This window comes from Nicotiana sylvestris, chromosome 12 (genome assembly GCF_000393655.2).
Source record: "Nicotiana sylvestris chromosome 12, ASM39365v2, whole genome shotgun sequence".
In the NCBI taxonomy this organism is placed as follows: domain Eukaryota; kingdom Viridiplantae; phylum Streptophyta; class Magnoliopsida; order Solanales; family Solanaceae; genus Nicotiana; species Nicotiana sylvestris.
Window position 1 is genome coordinate 7278137 of NC_091068.1, and position 22122 is coordinate 7300258.

The 22122-nt window shown below is 33.1% G+C and overlaps 3 protein-coding genes across 3 annotated transcripts; 2 read left to right on the plus strand and 1 right to left on the minus strand.

Moving 5' to 3' along the window:
- The first annotated feature begins 383 nt into the window (after positions 1-383).
- Positions 384-5599, plus strand: LOC104214459 (AT-hook motif nuclear-localized protein 10-like). The gene is made up of 5 exons (XM_070165396.1): positions 384-1029; positions 2168-2220; positions 3321-3452; positions 4342-4503; positions 4939-5599. The coding sequence occupies exons 1-5, from the start codon at positions 480-482 to the stop codon at positions 5182-5184; spliced, it is 1143 nt and encodes a 380-aa protein (XP_070021497.1). The 5' UTR covers positions 384-479; the 3' UTR covers positions 5185-5599.
- A 2787-nt stretch (positions 5600-8386) lies between these two features.
- LOC104214456 (uncharacterized) lies at positions 8387-9245 on the plus strand. The gene has a single exon (XM_009764118.2). It carries the CDS (start codon positions 8572-8574, stop codon positions 8947-8949), a length of 378 nt encoding a protein of 125 aa, XP_009762420.1. The 5' UTR covers positions 8387-8571; the 3' UTR covers positions 8950-9245.
- A 6617-nt stretch (positions 9246-15862) lies between these two features.
- On the minus strand, positions 15863-18194 carry LOC104214457 (AT-hook motif nuclear-localized protein 23). The gene is made up of 3 exons (XM_009764119.2): positions 17705-18194; positions 17084-17404; positions 15863-16399 (listed from the first exon to the last, which is right to left on the minus strand). Exons 1-3 carry the CDS (start codon positions 17868-17870, stop codon positions 16068-16070), a joined length of 819 nt encoding a protein of 272 aa, XP_009762421.1. The 5' UTR covers positions 17871-18194; the 3' UTR covers positions 15863-16067.
- Positions 18195-22122: the final 3928 nt, after the last annotated feature.

The following is a 22122-nucleotide window of genomic DNA, read 5'->3' on the forward strand; positions in this document are numbered from 1 at the left end:
TATATCGTCAATCAAATATAATATATATTTAATCTCACACTTAATTATGAATATCTTATCCCACCTTATCACGTCAAATTTGAAATTATTTTATCTTACCTTTCAGGTAGGATAAATTAATTTAGGAATTATAATCCCAGATAATTTTATTCGCATACCAAATGACCCCTAAAATTCCAAACAACCTTCTTTCCCCTTTCACCCCTCAAATTCTAACTTAAACTAATTCATAAAAACCCTAATATTCCAAACTTTCTTTCCCTTTTTCTCCTTCCACTTTCTTTTTCCTTTTTCTTTTCCTTTCCTCCTTTTTTTCTCTTTTCACACTACACACTCTCTCTCAAACAGAGTTTTCAGTAGACAACCCCCCCCACCCCCCAAAACCTTAGCCCCCCACAACACACGCACAACAAAATCCAAACTTCACTGTGAAAAAAAAAAACCCTTTTCACATTGCATCAGTATATTCTTTTTTGTCTATGGATTCTCAAGAACCCCCACCACTTCACCACCCACCCCACCTTCAATCTCTACCACCCCACCACCAACCACCACCCCCACATGCCCATGGATCAATGGTGTCACCCCCACCCCCACCACCCCAATTCCACCAACCCCACCAACCCCACCAACAAAAACAACCCACCTTTCCCACACACAACAATATCCAGCAGCAGCAGCAACAATCCCAACAACAAAACTTACAATTTCCCTTCAATTCAGTTTCTGGACCAAACCCAAAACCCAATCTTGATTACTCTGATGGATCATCATCTGCTGCTTTAGGTTTAAGCATTGAGCCTGCTAAGAAGAAAAGAGGCAGGCCCAGAAAGTACTCTACTGATAATAATAATAATAATAATAATAATAATAACATTGCTTTAGGCCTTTCTCCTAATCCAGTTACTCAAATTCCTTCAGTGGTGAGTCATACAGATTCTGCTGCTGCTGGTAATAATGGAGAGAACCCTTCTAAGAAGTCCCGCGGGAGGCCTCCTGGCTCGGGAAAGAAACAAGTAGAAGCTTTTGGTATATATTTGTCTTCTTTATTGCTTTAATTATGTATCTAGCTGATTTAATTATGTATCTAGGTTTAAATCTTAGTAGAGACAAAAAATAGTAGTGATTTATTCGCGTTTGCCTAAGCCTTGGAGGGTAGAGTTACTCCATACTTGTGCTGGTGGGAGGTAGCAGGTACTTGGTGGAATAGTTGAAGGGTGCACACCTCACCGTCATAAAACAAATTATGTATTGAGCTTCTAATTAGGAAATGATTTAACTTATATACATTGGTAATGCAAACAACTTAATTTATATACACGGATAATGTAAAGAATAATCTGTTGTGGCAGGTAACTTGCCTTATTTTGCAGGTTACTAATCTCACTTTTTATGGAGGGTTTACATTATCAATACATAGAAGTTGAAACTCATTTGGAAAATAATTTTGTTTATCATTGCAATATTTTAGGATTGCCTTTTTTTGTATTAGGTAACGTGCCTTATTTTTTAGGTTACTAATATGATACATTGGGATTATAAGTATCATAATCCCACTTTTTATGGACGGTTACATTACATGTAGATAACCTGACATTTACACTGTCAATGCATAGAAGTTAACTTCATTTGGAAAGGATTTAACTTATTTACATTGATAATGTAAAGATTTTTACTATATTAGTGTAGTTCAAGTTGTTGTAGTAGGTAAGCCTTATTTTTCCGGGTTCCTAATCCCCACTTTTTATAGATGGTTACATGTAGTTAACCTGCCATTCACTATCAACGCATAAAAGTTAAAAACTCATTTGGAAATACATATGCTTATTATTGCTAAACTTTTGTACTGCCTTTTTATTTCCTCAACCTTTCCCTATGTCCCAATTTATTTGGCACTATTTGCTTATGAGTCTGGTTAGGGGCCAAATATATTGGAAAAATTTAAATTTGAAAAATTAAAATTTAGTATGTGGATATGCAAAGTACTATAAGTTGCAATTCTTGTAGGAAAAGGGTGAAATAAAAATCTTAAGATGCTGGTCAAAGTTTGGTCAATTGAAAAAAATCTTGGGAAGTGAAAAGTGCCAAACGTTTTGTGACAGAGGTTTGTGTTTACCAATTTAGCACCTGCAACATAGTGATTATTGGGTTTCTTGATGGTTGATAGGTGCAGTTGGATTTGGCTTCACACCACATTTAATCACTGTGAATATTGGCGAGGTAAAATATCTTTTTGCTTATTGATCTTTGGGGTAAAGCATGCAATTTTTTACAGCATGTTTTACAAAACTCTGATTAACCTATGTATTTTACACATGCATGAGTCTGCATATTTTTTGTGCTGTATGTTGTTGTTCTATCACGGCTAGAGTCTCAAGTTTCTTATTAGAGAAAAATGAAGATTCAGTATACTTCTGTATATAGTTTTTCGTTGGCTTCCTTCTTAATCTTTTGGGTTGATACGCCAATAACTGATTGATGGACAAGTATTCTAGGATGAATTAAAAGAACCAATATACAATATTTGATGGAGTTTCTAATGGTGAAATAAAGGTATGATTTTGTGCAGCGTTTCCGAGTTGCAATACAGTGGTTTGGAAGGATGAGATATTTTTTGGATCTTTTGTAAGTTGGAAATTGAAAATTTTACCTTTTTGTCTTTCATGAGCTAAATAAGGTACTGTTGTTAATTCATGTCAGACATCAGAGTTTCATTTGTGTGTTCTTCGTTCCAATCATCATTAGTCTCTTTCCTTTTATTTGTACAGGCAAGATCTTGGCTCTTCCGTCTTGACTTCTCTTTTTTAGTTGCATTAAGTTTTTTTCCTTCCTATGCATCCTTATATCTCAAACATGTTAATGAATTACTTGGAGGTTGTAATTTTCAGCTTTTTGATTAGATGTTATCAGAGTTGGCTTCCATTAGATTGTTTGCTTGTGGGTTTCAAGGTTTAAACTTTAAACAGAGGTAGTATCTTGGTGATCTAGGTTAAACTTAAAGTGGGATATGGAGCGTCTTTTGGTGGTGAATTTCTTTAAAACCCATGCACCTGGTTTTTGTATTTACTAAAGGTGCTACCATATCTAAATCGCGCATGTTGTTGCATCAGTTGTTGTTTATGGTGAATGGTAACTGAAATTTTGTGGGGTTCACAGCTCCATTTGTTAACAATAAAAAGTCTAATGGAACTAATACGTAATATTTATATCTTACCTATAATCAAACTTCTTGTTTAAGTTTGGCTTTAGTTGAAGTCCCAGCCTTGTGAATTTTTGGTTGAGTTTTCTTTATGATTGCGAATCTGTTACCTTGGACGCAGGACATATCGTCAAAGGTAATGGCTTTCTCACAGCAAGGACCACGGGCAGTTTGTATTCTATCTGCAAATGGAGCTGTATCTAATGTCACCCTTCGCCAACCTGCAATGGGTGGTGGCACTGTGACCTATGAGGTTTGTATGAGTTTCAGCTTCAAGACACTTGCCTTTTCTGTTGCCTTATGCTGTTGCATGTGTAGTAGTTCTTAATTAGCCTATGTATAATTGTATATGTTACAGCCTTTTGGCTGGTAGTTCTCTTTCTGTTAGAAGTGTTTGTATAGGAGCCATGAATGTACTTGAAGCAGGATGAAACACAATAAAACCTTCAACAGATGGTGTTAAGCCCACACGAAAAGAATGAACTCAGTTGAGGCTTCTTTTTCTCCCTTTTTGGTCTTTCTTCTCACCTTTATGAGCCGAGAGTCTACCGGAAACAATCTCTCTACCTTCACTAGGTAGGTGTAAGGCCTGCGTACACACTACTCTCTCCAGACTCCACTTGTAGACTCCACTTGTGGGAATATACTGGGAGTGTTGTTGTTGTTGTTGTTGATGTCAGAGACTTCTTCTTCATGTATGAAGCATAATTATTCCCCTTGAAATGTCATTTTTGCAGTAGTTGGTTAATACGAGTTTAGGTGTATCTGATCGTTTTATTTTATGACGGATGACCTTGTGGTTTTGTTATGTTGACATCAACTCATGCGTTGTCAATCTTATCCAAAAGAAGAGACTGAGAGAAAAAATGAGAGCTGCTACAATGGAAAACCATTGCTTTGGGTAGTTCTGAGTAATAAACTTATCTGGAACGATTTTCCATACTAATTTTCAGTTAATGGGATTGTCTTGATGGCTCTATCTTATGTATTGCATATTTCACAAGTAATTTGATGTGCGTTTATTGCAAAAGTTGTGAAGTGTCTGCTGTATGTTAATGCTGATGATTGCATGTATACCAATTGTCTTCTAACATACCTTTTTGGCGTTGGTCATCGAACATGGTGTTACTCTTTATATGCAGGGCCGATTTGAAATCATCTCGTTATCAGGTTCGTTCTTGCTTTCAGAAAGTAATGGTAGTCGTAGCAGAACAGGTGGTCTAAGCGTGTCACTATCTGGGCCAGATGGTAGAGTTTTGGGCGGTGGAGTTGCAGGAATGCTTATGGCTGCCACTCCGGTACAGGTGCTATTCTAACTGCCTCTTCATCGGAAAATTTTACTAAATTTACATATAATAATGTGCAAAAAGTTGGAACAAATAATGTACAAAGACACTGCTCAATGAATAGTGCTTCCTAGTCCACTGGTCAAGCGTTTCATTTGCTTAAATAGAGGTTAGGGGTTCGAACCTCAACCTGCATATGTATTTTTAGCCTCTTTTCTTAAAAAATAAAGGTGGTACAAAACCGAACCCTGACCTCTAGAAATAAGATTCGACTAAACCAATAGGCTAAATAAAGCCCCTTCACAAAAACTGAAGATGTTATAATGTTACACAGTTGATTTGCGTGTTTGCGCTCTTCTAGTCTTCTTTAAATGTCGACTCCACTTGTGAAAAATCCGCATGCCGCTGTATGCATATCGTGTTACTTGCTAACGGCTTCTTCTTCACTACCAGGTGGTTGTGGGTAGCTTTATTGCGGAAGGGAAAAAGCCCAAGTCTAAGGCACCATCTCCACCTCCACCTTCCAATATGTTGAATTTTGGTGCTCCGGTCACCGAGGCGAGCTCTCCTTCCCAGGGTGCCTCAAGCGACTCATCGGATGAGAACGGTGGCAGTCCTCTCGGCCACGAACAAGGACCTTTCGGTAATGCTGCTCAACCAATCCACGGTATGCCAACGTACTGGGGCCAAACAATGTGAAAATGCTTCCTTCACTTGACACGACGATCCCAAGGGTATTTGACTTCTTGATCCGCGACTGATCATAGGCAGCAGATTATAGCCGTCATATCGAGTTTTGACTTAAGCTTGATTATCTCTCTTTTTTCTTCTTTTTCCTTGCTTGGTCTTCACCCTTTAGTTTATCAGTTGTAGGATAGGTCAAAAGGCATGGCTAATTTGCAGAAAGTCAAGTCATGGTTTCTTCACCACCTTAGTCTTAGTATATTTTAGGTGACTGTGTGGTTTGAGTATTTACTTATTCTCTGATTGCCAAACCAATTTTATAACTTTCTTTTCTAGGTATTTGTTAGATATGGTAGTCATAAACTGAGTTGATTAGGTCTCAATGCAATTACTATTTCTGCTATAATAATTCTTCTATTTCCAATTAGAAGTTTGCCCTCTTTTCTTTCACTTAGAACTTGCTAATTTAAGACTTTAGTCATGAGAAGCTGGTGAAAGGGAGCTTTGGCGTAACTGATAAATTTGCCACCATGTGATTATGAGGTCACGGGTTAGAGACGTAGAAACAACCTCTTGCAGAAATGCAGGGTAAGCCTTGGTGTAACTGATAAAGTTGTTGCCATGTGAGTAGGAGGTCACGTGTTCGAGACGTGGAAACAACCTCTTGCAGAAATGCAGGATAGATTACATATAATAGACCCTTGTGGTTCTGTCCTTCTCCGGACCCGCGCATAGCGCAAGCTTAGTGCACGGGCTGCCCCCTTTTTTAGTCATGAGAAGCTGGTATGCATGATAAATTTGCTGTTGTAATTGCTATATTTAGTACTTTCCTTTTTTGGGAAAAGGTTCAAATATACATCTGGACTAATAAATACGGAAAAATAAAGAAGAAAACACATTTAATAAGCAGAAGCTATCAACTAGTCAATAGTCAGGTTGGTTGGAAAATGAAAATAATAATTATCTCTGCCAAATATCAAAATATGCTGGAAAACAGTGACAAAACAATTGGTGATTTAGGTTTGAGTCAAGCAAAATTTCAACTTCAACCTGGCCAAGTTGGTGTCTGGTAGGGGTGGTGTCAATCAAAGGCGGATTCAAGATTTAAATTTTATGTGCTTTGAATTCTATAACGACTTCAAGTACTAATAAATGAATTTTAAATTTGAATTTTGTGTATATATAATTAACTTATTAATAACAATAAACCCAGTTTAATCCCATAAGTGGAGTCTGGGGAAAGTAGTGTATACGCAGACCTTACCCCTACCCTATAAAGGTAGAGAGTCTGGTTTCCGATAGACCCTTAGCTCAAGGAATAGTAAAAATAAAGCAACAAGCAATAACAACAACAATGTAATAGGATAATGGAAGCTAATGACACAAGTAATAAAGAACCAGGAATAAGAGAATATAAAAATAGTACTAGTAGTACTGGTAAGCATAGGAGAAACTCACAACTACCTGTCAACCTACCACCTTAACCTCGACCTCCACACCTTTCTATAGTAGGTCATGTCCTCGGTAAGGTGAAGCAATGATATGTTATGCCTAATCACCTCTTCCCAATACTTTTTTGGCCTACCCCTACCCTTCCTCAGGCCTGCATCTATGTCTCTCCTCTTCACATGCTCGAACTATTGCAACCTCGATTTCAGCAACTTGTTCTCCCCCGAGGCCACTCCCACCTTGTCCCTAACGCAAATACAAAATTTAGAATATATTTTTTGAGTTCGATCGAATCCGTAAGTTGTCTTCTAGCTGTCAAAGCCATGAACCAGTAACTTCTAATACCACAATTGTACCAAATTTAATGCAGATGGCTACGTGTACTTACCACTAAACTTATTCTATAAGAGTAATTATTCTCCATTCTTTAGTCAAAATCAAGAACCAGATATTGCTCATTCATGTGTACTAACTACCCTGAATCAAAGTAAAATCTAAGTAATGCTCTAAGTAGTGCACAAAAGTTTGGTGGTGTTTGATTTAGTTGAAACTTAACTCTTTGCAGTTGCTAATTGGCCAAGAATTAGTTGGAGTATCAGAAACTGATAAAGTTGTATATCCTTTTTTTTTTTTTTGGGGGGGGGGGGGGGAGGGAGGGGGGAAAGTTGTATATCCACTTAAGTTTCCTTAAACAATGTCTAAGCATTTTTCTCTAACTTAAGTTCAAATTTCACTGCCATTCATTATAAGAATTTTTTTTCACGCGCTCGACTCGTGAAAAAAAATTAAAACTATAATCATATAATTTGACAATTGATGTGAAATTGGCCAGGGGCTGATCCTTAGGACCCGTTTGACCATAAATTTCGTCAAAATATATTTAGGATTTTTTTGACAAATACGTATTTGGCCATAGATTTTATCTATATTTTGACGAATTCCCAAAACCCAAATCCTAAAACCACCTCAAGAGCTGGTTTTTCCCCAAAATATCACTATTACATTTTTTTAAAATTACCCCAAAATTTTGTATTTTATAAAAGAACCTACAATTTATTATTTTGTAATAATGATGCTTCGTCTTCTCGGTCATCTGATAATGTATTATGTAGTTCATCATAAAAATAATAATTTTGTACCAAATTTATTTATGTTCAGGACTATAGTTTGCGATAATATAATGAATGTTATAGATAAATGTACTATTGGGTATTTGTGATAATTTTTAGAACTTGTGGTATAAGTCACTATTCATATTTTTTCAAAAAAAGAAGTGAAATATGTTTTGAAAGCTTATGTCCAAACACATTCTCATCTTCAAACCAAACTTCACCCAAATCAGATTTTTCAAAATAAATTTGAGAATCTATGGCCAAACACTAGCTTAATGTTATATATGAGTTCACATGAACGTAGTATTTTTGTTATATGTATTAAGAAATTAACTAAATATTTATACATATTTTACTATGAATTGGTAATTATTACATATATTAATTTGAGATTGCTGTAAAAACTCATAAATTTCAAATCCTGAATTCTGCGGTAAAATTAACTACCCCAAATTGCCTAGTATAGCCTTGCATGCATGTGACATGTTTCAAACTTAAGATATATAGGGACTAATTCACACCAATGACAAACCTGTCACAACTATCTTTCACAAGCTCTAGTAGCTTTTCCATTTATCAAATTGTCTGTCACTTTCCATATTCCTATCATCTACAATAGAATTGTATTATATGTTGTCTTTATATATACACATTTTATTAACCCTTTGGCTGGCCAATTCAATCCATACCCTCATTCAACAACTCTTCATCTATCACAACAAGTCAAATAACAACTATAACCAAGTCCCAACACCTTCAAAAAATATCAAAAAAAATTCTCATACAAGTATTTTAGCTAAATATACAAATTTCCTAGCTAGAGCCTTTGTAAATCCACCTTATGGATTGCATAATTCCAGTATCAATCTTGAAAAGGCGTCGTTCAGGCCGATTAGGCTACCAATCACTATCTGAAAATGGTTATGGAGATTCAAATACTGATCAGGTGACTGTAGTTGTGGGGAAGGAAAAGAGAGAATTCTTGGTGGAGCCATGTGTATTGGAAGAAAGCCCTTTTAGGGTTTTGATTGAAATGGTGAGAAAAAAAGAAGATAAAGGGAAAGTAAATGAGAATATTAAAGAAAACAAAGTGATTTTTGTGGATGTGGATTCTATCTTGTTTGAGCATATGTTGTGGTTGATGCAAAATGATTTCTCTTCTTTATTTGAGCTTAATCTCAAGGAAATTATTGACTTCTACGCTCAAGATAGTTATTAAAAGAATAAAATACGATCCTGATTCGATATTAGAAGTAGATTGAATTTTACTTAGATTGTCTATAGGTCCATTTCGTATGATGAGGAGAAATTTACATAGATTAACAAGAAGGTATTATGTTTTTTTTTCCTTCTTTTTTTTCTTCAAGTCTAACACATTTTTATCTCTATCCTCTTGTATAAAGAAAGACAAAAATTGATTATTTTAGAAAGAAATGTATACTAATTGGCAAGTAATATTATCTTATTGCTCCTCTATGTTATTTTCATCAAATTAATGGTATTTCTTATTGTGTCTCTCTTGCTTGTTTTTTCTTACTTCCTAGATCAGTTCAAAGATAAATATTTGGATATTTATGTCAATTTTATAATTCTCTTCTGCATTCATAATGGCAAGTAATTGTATAACAATGAGGAATCTCTAATTATTTTGCTTCTCGGTATATTTTTTTTTTCTTTCACATGTTGATAGAAATGACGATAATAAAAATTGAGATATCATTAAAGACAAATGATCATCATATCATCTATATTCTTAACAGAATTTTTAGTAAATATTTGAATAAATTCATCATCATATATACCATATGTCTTTAACAGAATTCAAGTAAATGTCTAAATAGCAACCTATTTTTTAATGAAATATAATGAAATAGAGCCACTTTGAGGTTTTCTCTGAAATGAAGGTTGTAAGAGACCCATTATGAAGAAGTTTCGAGCTCATATTAGTCATGGATTGAGAACGGGAGTTAAGCTCTATGAGATCGAATCTCCAAATCTCCCGTTATTCCTCAATAGCTTAGTGCTAGAACGGTCGGCTGTTAGCCGATTGGCCATAGATCGAATCCTACTTGGGGACATTTAATTCATTCTAAATTAAAGAATTCAGAATAAAAGTGCTCGCTTTGCCCGTTAAGAATAGGTAATCCCTTCTGTGTCTTTGTTTCAGCATGTAGGGGCTTTACATGATACTTTCGTACGATTCAGTAACCCAATTTTACCATATTTCCTGTCCAACTTAATAATATTTACTATTGCATAGTAAACAAACAACCACGTTGGTGTGAAAACATGAAAATAGACCAGTAATATGTCTGAAAAACGAGAGAAATAAATGGACTACCAAATAAATCATGGAGGAAAAATGAAAGGCAAGTTACACAGTTAGTTAGTTGGCAAAAATAACTACACAATATGCTAGTCAAATACACAATATATATATATATATATATATATATATATATTAATTATGTATAAAATATGTAAATTTTTGTATATTATATATTAATATACAAAAACACATTTATTTCGCTAGCTATTATTTTTTGGAGCGGCTATATTACGTAGTTTTCCCAAAACTGGTCTGCACCATAGTAAGGTTTCTTAATGGGCCAAAATATTGGGCCGTTGTATATTTACACGAACACAAGTTCCTTCAAAAATGTATATGGGCTTGTTTGAGGCTCCTAAAGCGGGTGAAATTAAAGAATAGCCAGATTTACAAGTGGTAATTAAAAAATAGCCACGGTTTCAAAAATAATTAAAATTTAGCCACTTTTCATGTAAGGATAAATGTGAACGAAAATACTTTTCAAAATCCGAAATATATTCCAACATACTATACTGGAGTTTGAATTTTTTACATGTGAACTTCCAGCATAATATACTGGACTTCCAACATAATATGCTGGAAATTCATATAGAGGTGCTTCAATCTCCAGTATATTATGTTGGAACTTTTCGTGTGCTAGATTTCTAGCATAATATGCTGGAAGTTCATACACAAGTGCACCAATCTCCAGTATATTATGCTGGAACTTTTTGTGTTGCAGCAAAATAATGACTATTTTTCAATGACTTTGCAAACGTTGACTATTTTTCAATTACCAATCCGATAACTGACTAGCCCGTGCTATTTTCACTCCTAAAGTTGATTTGGGCTTTTCCCTTTGTGCGATTTGAGGTTTCAATCAATTTGTTTGGGTTCTTTGCCTTGGCAATTGTCCTAGGTTTCCAACTTTGAAAAGTCTAAATGTTGGGCAATTAGAGCATTGCACTTATACATTACTTTCTTTATTGGGTTTCTCATTTAATGTTCGGTACCAATTTTGGAGCCGATTAATTAGGACTCATGCTATGTAAGGCCCATTAAAGGAAAAAAAAATGCTTTATGCCAGAATTTTCCCCCATATATTTGCAAGGCTCAGATCTGAGACCACTGGTTAAAGGTTCTAGTTAAGGATGGAAGGATCCTATCCATCCCACGACAATCACTAATAGTCATTTTCTTTGTTTCGAACTATAATTGGGACTATGGATAATTTTAAATTTTCCTAAAGTTAATAATAAAAAAAGGACATTCCAACTACGTTACGTCTACTATATACAATCTTACTTTGTATTTCTGCAAGATATTATTTTCACTACTTGAACACATAACCTCCTGATTACATGACGACGCCAAAGCTCTCTTTCACTTTCTTTGAAGAGAAATATTTGCAAAAAGATAAACTTTTTGAAAAATTCTAATTGGGACTAAAAAGAGATATCCACCCTAGCAATGCACTCCAGACTGCATATATTAATGAAGAGACCATTCTTGCCAGAATATATAGTTTCTTATTGAATTTAATTTATACACATTTACTGTGTATAATTTTTGTATACCATTAACATAATTTAATCGGCTATTATAGGTTATTACTCTATTTTCTAGATCACTATAATAGGCTTAATATCAATTATGATAGGTCAAATAAATCTAATAATTTACCAATTTTGGACAAATTAAAGTAATCATAAACTCTTCAATATTTGGCTGTCCTTGGCATATTCTTTATATATATTCCCACTATTAGGGCTATTAGCCTGCTAATGGCATTAAGTGCTATATATTAATAAGGAACTTTGTCAAATAAAGAAAAATTTGGAGGAATAAAGTCGAGGTAAAGATCAAAATTTAGCTAGTTATAATAAAATAAAGTATATAAAAATATAGAGGGGTTAAATACTAGTTGACTTAAACTATAAGTAGTAAAGTCTTATTACGAAGTTGAGATTTGCAAAAAGCATTTTATATTGTTTCAAAATAATCAAGAGGTTTAAGTTTTATACACTGACCATGTAAGATTTTATACAATCATATTATATAAAAGATAATGATAAATAATCCTATTTAAATAAGTATTTGTTTCATGTTGACCTATAATAAATGAAACATACCTTGAAATAACAAGTTAATTGCAATAATAGCTTAAATTCTTTATACTATATTGAACATATATTAATTGCCATATATTAATAACAATAAGTTGTCATTTCAATTAGAATAATGGCCTAATCAAATCCTAATAATTGTTATTGGACATAAATTAATTGCCACTAATTTATTCATTAAAATAATCGTTAAACTTAGAGTAGCTTGTTGAGTAAACGGAGGGCTAAGCATGGAGGTTATAATTTACAATTTAATTTATAGATCACTATCAGACATGTTTTTGGTCAGCTCTATAGTTTATTTGGGTTATTTTTAGTTTTAAACAAGTTGTTTGATAGTTTAATAATAGCCTATAAAAAGACAAAAAACTATTTAATTAACTTGAGTTCAAGTCTTCCTTAAATAATTCATCCCTATTTTATTCAAATTTAGTTGGTAAGCTAAGATATCTATGTCCTAACAACTCATAATTGGAAGCAACAACTTCTACCCCCACCCACCCCCTTAACAAAATAATTTGTAAAGTCTCACGTTCAAATTTCAGTGGAGGTAAAAATATTAAGCGAATTTTATTTGTACAAGCTCTAGCAATAGAGTTACTTAGTATATGTGCTGTAAAGAGATAGAAGGTATCCCGTAAAATTAATGCAGATGCGAGCAAAATAACCCGAACACTACGATTATAAGAAAATAAAAATTAGCAAAAGTTAGATAAGGGAATGATAAGTGGCCATTTTTTATTTAAAACAAATGTAGACTAAATTTCTATAGGTACATTTGCGAGGTATCTAATTAATAAATACTACCAATCTATTCTTAGATTTATTATGTTCATGTGTTACAAGATCAAGGTTGATTTAGGGGATATAATCTTGTAGTAATATGTAACACTAACACCTTCCATAATTATCAAAAAGAAGAAAAAAGAAAACAACAATAAATTGATGATATCTCCATTTTAGATTAGGGTTTAACTTATATAATACATTGATATGGTAAAGAATTTTATACTTTCAGGTAAATTTAACAAGTTATTTATTGTTTTCTTTTTTAATATCAAATTAGAATTACTATAGACGAAATCCATCTATTATTATATGACATTTCAGCCAGATGATATAAAAATTTGTGCATTATCGGTATATAGAAATTAAAAATCTTTAAATCATGAATATCTCTTGTACGAGAAAAAAAGGAAAGCACGATCTCTTCTATCAAAATTCTTATAAAGCCTCTAAAGACAAAATAACAAAATGCAAATAAGTAATTGCAATACATTCCTATAAAATCAATATTAATTCCTACAACTTTACTACTAAGAGTTGTGATGAGACGGATAAAATCTCTCAATTACCAGAGATTTTGTGAGTTCTAGTAAGAAATGCTTTCTCTTTTCTCGTTTTATGCGGCACGAATTTGAATTAATGGGGACTCCAAAGAGGATGTTGAAACCAGCAGAAATCTATCTTTTAACGAAAATGAATATATACTAGTAATAAATATGTAAAAACTATTTATATAACTAAAATACCTAACTTCTATCTTTATCATCTTGTATAATATAATATGATTCTTTCAATTTTCAAACAAATCCCACCACTAATCTGAACTTAAAGCCTATAGGCGTGACCTCAAGAGATCAATTAATATATGGATTTTAAGAATATTTGAGGTACAAAATATGGATTTTAAGCATATTTAAGGAATCTTTTACAGCTAATTCAGTGCATTAAAGATCTCTTATATCAATAGCTCCTTTTGAATTTATTCCCAGTGGAGAATAAAGCTCTACTTGAGGACGTAAAGTCCACTGTTAAGTGAAAATCTTCTTTATTGGAAGACAAAATGGAATCATTCAGTTTAATTAATAGTGATTAATATAAGGTTATGGTGAAGAATATTATCTGCATTTTAGAAATATTAAAAGCCCCACGTATTTCACAAAGTATGTTGTACACTTGAGGCCTCTTCTTAACGGAGGCAATCAAGATCTAGAGTCGGTAGGTTAAGAATGAATGTAATTTTATTGTACGTAATTAATTATACTTACACATTTTAAGTATGTTTTTGCATATGTATAATAAGGTTTGAGGAGAAAGCAATAAGTTCAGTTGAACCTAAAAAAATTGTCCTAGATCCGGTTCGGCTTCTTATATTCTCCTCTCCCCCAAAGAAGAGAAGAAAAAAACAAACACAAGAGGAAGAACAATGGGAGTTGTGTTTTTCAATGGGAGTTGTGTTTTTCAATGGGAGTTGTGTTTTTCAATACTGACAATCTAAATTTCACTCATAACCAACTTCTTACTTAATTAAGGAAAAACAGGTTATGTGATTCAACTGAATTCATTATTTTTAACTCGATCTATATGATCATGTGCAAAATAAAAGAAACTTAAAATGTATACATATTATATGCTTGTTCTTATATTGAACTCGTTAAGTCTAGATCCTAGATTCGTCTCTCGATCGTCAGAAACCATGTATTAAAATGGGAATAGTGCTTGATATACAAGGAGATGAACTTAGCTACATTGTTGAATAAGGAGTATAATGTCACATATGACACAAAGAAAGAGTAAGGAAGAAAATAATGAGCTAGCTAGGAGGTAGAGACGGGGACGGAGCTAGAAGAACATAACAGGGTTCATTCGAGCCCTTTTGCCAGAAAAATAACGCTGTATATATAAGGTCAAATTTTTATTTTATATAAATATAGTAGACGTTGAATTCATTTCAGATTGAGATGTAGGTTAATTGAGTGTACATTAGAAAGACAAGTACCGAAAACTTGTCATGTGTCTCAGATGAAAATGCCATTTTTCTAAAGGTCAATTAGCTGAGAGAAATAAGCATTGTTTTCAGCAAAGACCAGTGGGATCAAATTCCCAAAAAGTTAGTAGCAAAATCAAGAAAATTCAGCTCAAACATTAATGTAAGACATGTTATTAATAGAAACCCCATCACATGAGCTTTTATCCAGCACAAGAACTACTTAAAAAGTTTATTGCCATTACATACATTTAATTTTTAATGTTTCGCGATAGTTAATTACAATAACGACCCAGTAAAATCTCATTAGTGGAGTTTGGGAAGGGTAGTGTGTACGCAGACCTTAACCCTACCCAAAGGGAGTAGAGAGACTGTTTTCGAAAGACCCTCGGCTCAAGTATAGTTAGTTACTATTAAAAATAAATAAAAGGGCAACCCGGTGCACAAAGCATCCGACGTTCACGCAGGATCCTGGAAAGGGCTGCACCCCAAGGAGTGTAATATAGGCAACCAACCGGCCTAATACAAGCATCATTGACGGACTAATTCAACGGTTTGAACCCGTAATATATAGGCTTTCTATCTAAGATCTCCTTAGGCTAATGGCAAAAGATTGTATTTCTTTCTATAATAATCTATGGTTGATAAAACAGAAAAACATGAAGAGACACATAAATCAATTAATCAGTTATAGTAATAGCACTACTATAATTAGTAAGTATAAGTATATATATGTGTGTGTTACTCCCATGACAACAAAAGTGAATATGAGGATTGCATTCTCAAACCATTTCAGAACATTAAAGAGTGAAGAAGTATTTTCAGAATTCAGAGTTACAAAACCAAGAACAATAAACAAGAAAAAAAAAAATTAAAACCCCCTAATATAGAAGTGGAAAATAAGTCCAACAATCACTAAGACTACTAGTACAAACATGGTACACTAATTCTCTTACCTTTTTATGATTCAAGAACCCTAATTTCTTCATCGATTTCATTCGATATAAACAACGTGACTTGAGCTTTTGAATGATAGTACTCAACATCCATTACTCTAATCTTCAAGAATTAGTCAGCTTGACTCTCGTACTGCAAACTATACGTCACGTAAAGTGGAACGGAGGGAGTAGTTTTCAGACTCCAAATGGTAGCTGACCATTAGGCATATTCAAAGGAAGGTTAAAGAATGGAAATCCAGATGAAGGGTCAGGAAATTGGTTATTATTAACACCACCACCACCGCCGCCACCGCTATTAGGGCCATTGCCACTAGAAACTTGTGATACCTGTGGTTGAATTTGGAGACTTCCTTCATCTTCCTCTAATGGCAATCTCTCATATGCAACATTTGTAAAAGATGAAGCTATAACAATAACTGGTCCAGAAGCAATCAATTCCCCTACAACACTTCCTCCTACCACTTGTCCTTGTCCACCAGCCAAGAATATCGTCAAGCTTGTTGCACCTGTTGAAAACATAATTAAGTAAATAGAACTGTATTTTCATCGGTTATGGAACCAAGAATCCTAATAAAGGGATTCAATAGAAAAATAAGAATGCCATATCTAATAGTATAATTCTTGAACCCCTCTTACCACTACATTTAAGACTTTAATTTCCTTATGTCAAGGAAATTCAATTACATACAGATATACAAAAAGTTGTTTTTACCCTATTATTACAGTATAATTTTTCGACAAAGGAAGCCTTTATTGACATTAGCTATGTACAACAACAACAACAACAACAACAAAGTGTAAATCCCACAAGTGGGGTATGAGAAGGCAAGATGTACGCAACCTTACCCCTATCTTGAAAGATTCAGAGAGACTGTTTCCAATAGACCCTCGACTAAAGAAAAGATGGAAGAAGAACTGATAGCAAGTAATAGCAGGACATTTGAACTTAGCTATGTGCGCTACTGATTTTCTCTAACAGCATAAGTTTTTAGATGAGATTGTCACAACATAAGGAACCGACTTCATTAAATATACAAATATACACAAAAGTTTGACTTTCCCCTATTATTAGGGTATAATTTTTCGACGGAGGGAATTCAACTGAACCCTCTTCGTCGAACTAATTAGCTCTGCCATTGATTTTCTTTAAATTTTTAGATTTTAGATGAGATGGTCATAAAATCTCGAACCTGGAGGAGCTGGTGGAGGCAAAAAAGAACCAGAAAGTGAGAGAATCTCAAATCTTCCATGCAATGTAACTACAGAACCAGCTGCCGCAGGTTGTCTAATGGTCACATTTGTTACTGTCCCACTACCACTTAATATACAGATCCCACGTTGTCTTCTTCGAGCATAAGTTGAAACACACTCAAAAACATCACATCCATTTCCAATCTCCAATATATGTGCTCTTAAGGTATTTGCACTTTCCCTAGTGATGATTACTGGTGGTTTTGCCTTGTTCTTGGACCCCGGTGGCCGGCCTCTAGGTCGCCGACCAACAATTTCACCTGTAAAAACATAATTAAGTAAATAAAAGTATGTTCTTTCCAACAATTTAAATTTTTAGATGAGGCTATCGCATACATAACAACAACAACAACGACAAAGTAAAATCCCACAGGTGAAGGGTCTGAGAATATAGTGTACGCAGACCTTACCCTACCCGACGACACTCCCGACGAGAGTGTCGCATAACTCAATGTAATATAATACCAGACAAAGGGTCTTGGATTCAAGATTTCAAGGGTGATGGGACGTGTTGACCGAAAATATAATATATAAATAAATAAAAGTATGTTCTCTCTAACCTTGATTCTGGTGACCGCCGCCACTATCGCCGTGGTGATGGTCATCGGAAAATTGATTTTTGTAGTTAACTTCAATATCATCAGGTTGTCTTTGGAGATTAAAGTCAGATGGATGGTGAAGTTGATGAACAAAATGAGAAGCAGTGCTTAAATCCAAACCAGCCATATTGACCAAAACATCAAAAGTACAACAAACACAAGAAAATTCAAGAAAACTATAAAAAAAGAAAAATATTTTAAAAAACTGCTTTTTTCTTGTTGTTTAATAGAGGGAAGTGGAGGAAAATGGAAAAATATAAGGCTTAAAAAAAGATGGGATAATTTTTTTTTTAATATCAAGATTTGAATATAGAGATTAGAAAACAAGAGTTGCCTGCAGTTTGTGCTATGGGGATTTGGTTTTTGAGTGCAAAGAAAGGGAAGGGAGGAAGAAGGAGAGAGAGAGAGGGGAGAGAGAGGGGAGAGAGAGGGGGACAAAGACTCAAATAAACGCAGTCATTTCTTTCTCTCACCCTAAAGTTTAAATATATAAGTATTAAAATAATAAGGGATTTAAAATTTTTTGTTTATTCAACTACTACAGGTTTTATTAAAAGAGAAATATTAGTAGAGTTTAATTTTTATATACCGATAGTGCAGTAGCGGAACCGTCTTCGTCTAAGGATTGACACACTTCGTCGGAAAATTGCATTGTATAGCCAGGTAATTTATTTATGTATATATGCTTATATACTTTTTTATATTTTAATTCTTTTTAGTGAAAATCTTGGCTCCGCTATTATATTAATGTTACACAATTAGGTCATAATAAAAAATAATTACATGTAACAATCTATAATAACTTAAATTAGTATCCTAAAAATACAATAAATTACTTACTACAACATATTAAAATACACTAATAATATACTAATATTTTATACAAATTAAATCCAATATGATTAGGTGGTAAAATAAACTTGTTAAGTAGAGCGTTGAAAGAAGCAGATTTACTGATAGAGTACGTTAGTTGACAAATGGATTCTTATACTTTTTTTTTTGGTTAAAATTATTAGTAATATATTCTTTGGTTTGAAATTAATCGACGTTGACAATGAAATGTAAGAACAATATAAACTCCTTAGTTTTGAGTCTGAATTCTGGCTAGATTTTAGTCTAAAAAGAAACGAGAATTTTATAAAAAAGAGTTCATTTTTTGTGTAATGACAATTTATAGGTTTTTAATTTACACCATTAAATTAAATTGACAAATATATACTACAATAACGTGTTATATAGCTGATTAAACTAAATTTTCATATCAACTTGTTTATAAATTATAAATGTTGACGTATATAAGACAGAAACTAAGCCTTATCCTCAATTAGGTAAGACTAATGTAAATTTATGTCAACGAATTTAGTACAAATGCTCATTTATTCTTCTTTGTTTCTTGAAAACTTGGTTCATATTTTTTGTTTAGTACTTGGCGTGTTTAATTTTTTTATTTTTTGAATCTCCGTAGTAAAAATTCTGCTTCCACCGAGTCCCGGGCAAAATCCTAAATCTAGAGACACAAAATAATAAAAAATAAAAAAGCGGATAATATTAGTGGCCGGTGACAGTAAATAGTTGTAAATTATAAAAATTGTGTAAAATGAATGAGAATTATTTATTACTAATGTTTATAAGAAGTCAATATTTAGGAAATTAGAAGCAAGTTGTATTAGGGGTGCGTAGAAAATCATGGCTTTCATGTTTTACAAGTGTATTATTTTTATATAAAAAAAAATGATAATGAAGGAATATATTTTAGTATTATATGAAAACCTTGCTTAGATTTATGTGGGTAGGGTTAGATGTGGTTTGATTGATTTGTGAGGTGTACAAAACTTAATCATGGTTAAGGATATCAAAGTGTTGACCATGCTTTAATGCTACTCAGAGAAAAACGTGAAGATGAGAGAGACACCACCAACCAGCACAGAGCTAGTGTTCGAGTTACGGGTTTGATCAAATCCTATAATTCTAATATATATATTTCTCTTTAAAAGTTATTATATCTATAAATTATTAATTTAGAATCCAATAATATAAAAAAATTAAAATTCTGAATTCATAAACTTTAAATCATGATTCCGCCGTTACTGCCGGTGGATATAGTGAATGAATGAGATTACTTCACTCCTAATCAAGGATTTGGACTCAAACCCTAGAAATGGAGAAATCCCTGACAACAAATATTTTTTTACTTATGCGAATCTGAATTAATAGGGCTGGTGAGTTCGAAAATTTTAATATTAAATGATTATAAAAAAAGAGAGAGACTATAGTTGTAATTAATATTTTAATTTATATTAAATTAATTTTATATTAGAGAAAAAAATGAATGGATGGGGAAGAGTGGCCAAGTGGGAGATGGAAGCAGCGGCGGATGGATCCCACCTTTGTCCTCTTCAAACCACCCTGGACGGCTTTCTTTGTAGTCTTCTTTTTGCTTTGGGCCATCCTTGCTTGACTCGCTTATTTTTTGGCATTTGTTGCATAAGAACCAATGGTTTGACCTCACTCGTCTCTGGCAGGGAGCACTTTACCTTTTTAAATAAAAATATTTGGCACAAATTCAAATTAATCTGACTCAAAAGCGAGTATAGAATATCAGAGAAAAAACCAAAAATAAATAAATATTGATAGGCCTCTCGGCCAATCGTCACTCGTCTATTTTTGCTTAGAAAAAAATCGAACCATTATCTCTTGATTGATCTTGTTTTTTCGACCCTTATAGTCCGTTCTATAAGTTTACTAGCTATACACCAATACAACACTATCTATAGTAGTAACTAGTACAATAAGTCAGGGGTCGGGTGAATCAAACAATAGACGCATGTTGGTAGAGGCGGACCTAGAAATTTTGATGCGACGAGGGTACAATATTCTGTTCAATCAGTGCCCCTTAAAGGCTTTTAGTGTTAAGGATACAAGTGATTTAAATTAACCATTTTCAAAGCATATACATATGGATATACAAGATTTCTGCCGAAGTTTACGGGGTCTAGTGATCCCTCAACGTAAGCCATAGGTCCGCCTTTGCATGTTGGCACACAAGCCTTCCTTCTCCTTTCAGGAAGAGCTAATGCAAGTATTTTAGTTTGTAGGTAATAAAACCTATTATTTTGCTACGAGGGAAAAGAGTGAAAAGCTATATGAAGTATATATGTGTAAGAGTGTGTGAACGGTCTCATTTATAAGTTTAAATTATTTAAATTATAATTCAATAATTCTTTGATTTTTTCTCTCATGTTGGTCAATAATCAATTAAAGTTCATTATACCATATTTATGCAACTCGTGCATGAATAGTAGTATCTTAGTAGTTTCGTAAAGCAGACCAGTCAAAGAATGAATTAAAAAAAATGATTATTCCAAAATGACTATTTTCACAATATTTAGATTTATAACATATTTTCTATTGTGCTGATCTGGCCTTTTTTGGCCAATCAAGTCAAAAAATTGTGTTAATTTTTTTCATATGAGATTCTGAACTCAAGGCGTCCACTTACTCTAATTTTATGCTAATAAATTTTGTTTTTTTTATAAGTTTAAGTTAAAATATTAGAGATGAGGCATTTATTTATTATGCCTTGTTTGGTAGTCTGGATTTAGGAATTCAACCCCCATACATCTATGTTGAACAAACATATAGCATTTGATTTTATACTTTAATTCTTTATAGCTACTTGTTATTCAACAAATAAATAAAGGTACAAAGGCATACACCTTTATTTTTATTTATAATCAACAGAACATGCTATTGTCTGGGTAAGTGTTAAAAAAAAGGAATATATCAGTTTCAGTCACTGAAACATATACAATATTGATTGGAAAATTATTATATTTTCGGAACATTTAAAAATTAAATATTATGTAATTAAATATATTCACACTGTCTTTGCTTTTATTTTAATAGTATGCTTAAAATTAATAATTGACTTAATTCTTGTATGATAACCTTTCAAGATTTGGAGTGATAAGGTGAAATAACAATCTAAATTAGCTACCATATTTATTAATAGTTAATCTTCATTTTAATTTTATAGACATTTGAAAAATAAACTGTCAGGTTAATATACCAAAATAGTATCCAATTATTGAGCTCAGTGGTTCAACTTAAATCAACACGAAATATTCTATTAATTAAATAAATTAATCTTAAAACTCAAAAGTTTTCGCACATTATATTTTAGTGTTGAAGTCAAGTAAACTGTTTTTTTTTTATTTTTTTTTTGTATTTTTCAATAAATAAAAAGGCGTTGGTCTAAAGCTAAATGTGAACAAACCATATGAACCCATGATGAAACAAAAAAGGTGTCGGTACACCGTACACGTTCTAAATAATAGGAGGCAAACTTAGGTTTTTCATTTGTGTAGCAATCAACAATG

What these genes read in the sequence shown, in the direction of transcription:
- LOC104214456 (XM_009764118.2), top strand. Translation starts at nt 8,572, where the DNA reads ATGGATTGCATAATTCCAGTATCAATCTTGAAAAGGCGTCGTTCAGGC.
- LOC104214457 (XM_009764119.2), bottom strand. Translation starts at nt 17,870, where the DNA reads ATGGCTGGTTTGGATTTAAGCACTGCTTCTCATTTTGTTCATCAACTT. An exon ending in CGGCGGTCACCAGAATCAAG is followed by an intron (nt 17,405 to 17,704) that starts GTTAGAGAGAAC and finishes ATGTTTTTACAG; the next exon opens with GTGAAATTGTTGGTCGGCGA. An exon ending in GCCTCCACCAGCTCCTCCAG is followed by an intron (nt 16,400 to 17,083) that starts GTTCGAGATTTT and finishes TGTTTTCAACAG; the next exon opens with GTGCAACAAGCTTGACGATA.
- LOC104214459 (XM_070165396.1), top strand. Translation starts at nt 480, where the DNA reads ATGGATTCTCAAGAACCCCCACCACTTCACCACCCACCCCACCTTCAA. An exon ending in GAAACAAGTAGAAGCTTTTG is followed by an intron (nt 1,030 to 2,167) that starts GTATATATTTGT and finishes GATGGTTGATAG; the next exon opens with GTGCAGTTGGATTTGGCTTC. An exon ending in TGGCTGCCACTCCGGTACAG is followed by an intron (nt 4,504 to 4,938) that starts GTGCTATTCTAA and finishes CTTCACTACCAG; the next exon opens with GTGGTTGTGGGTAGCTTTAT.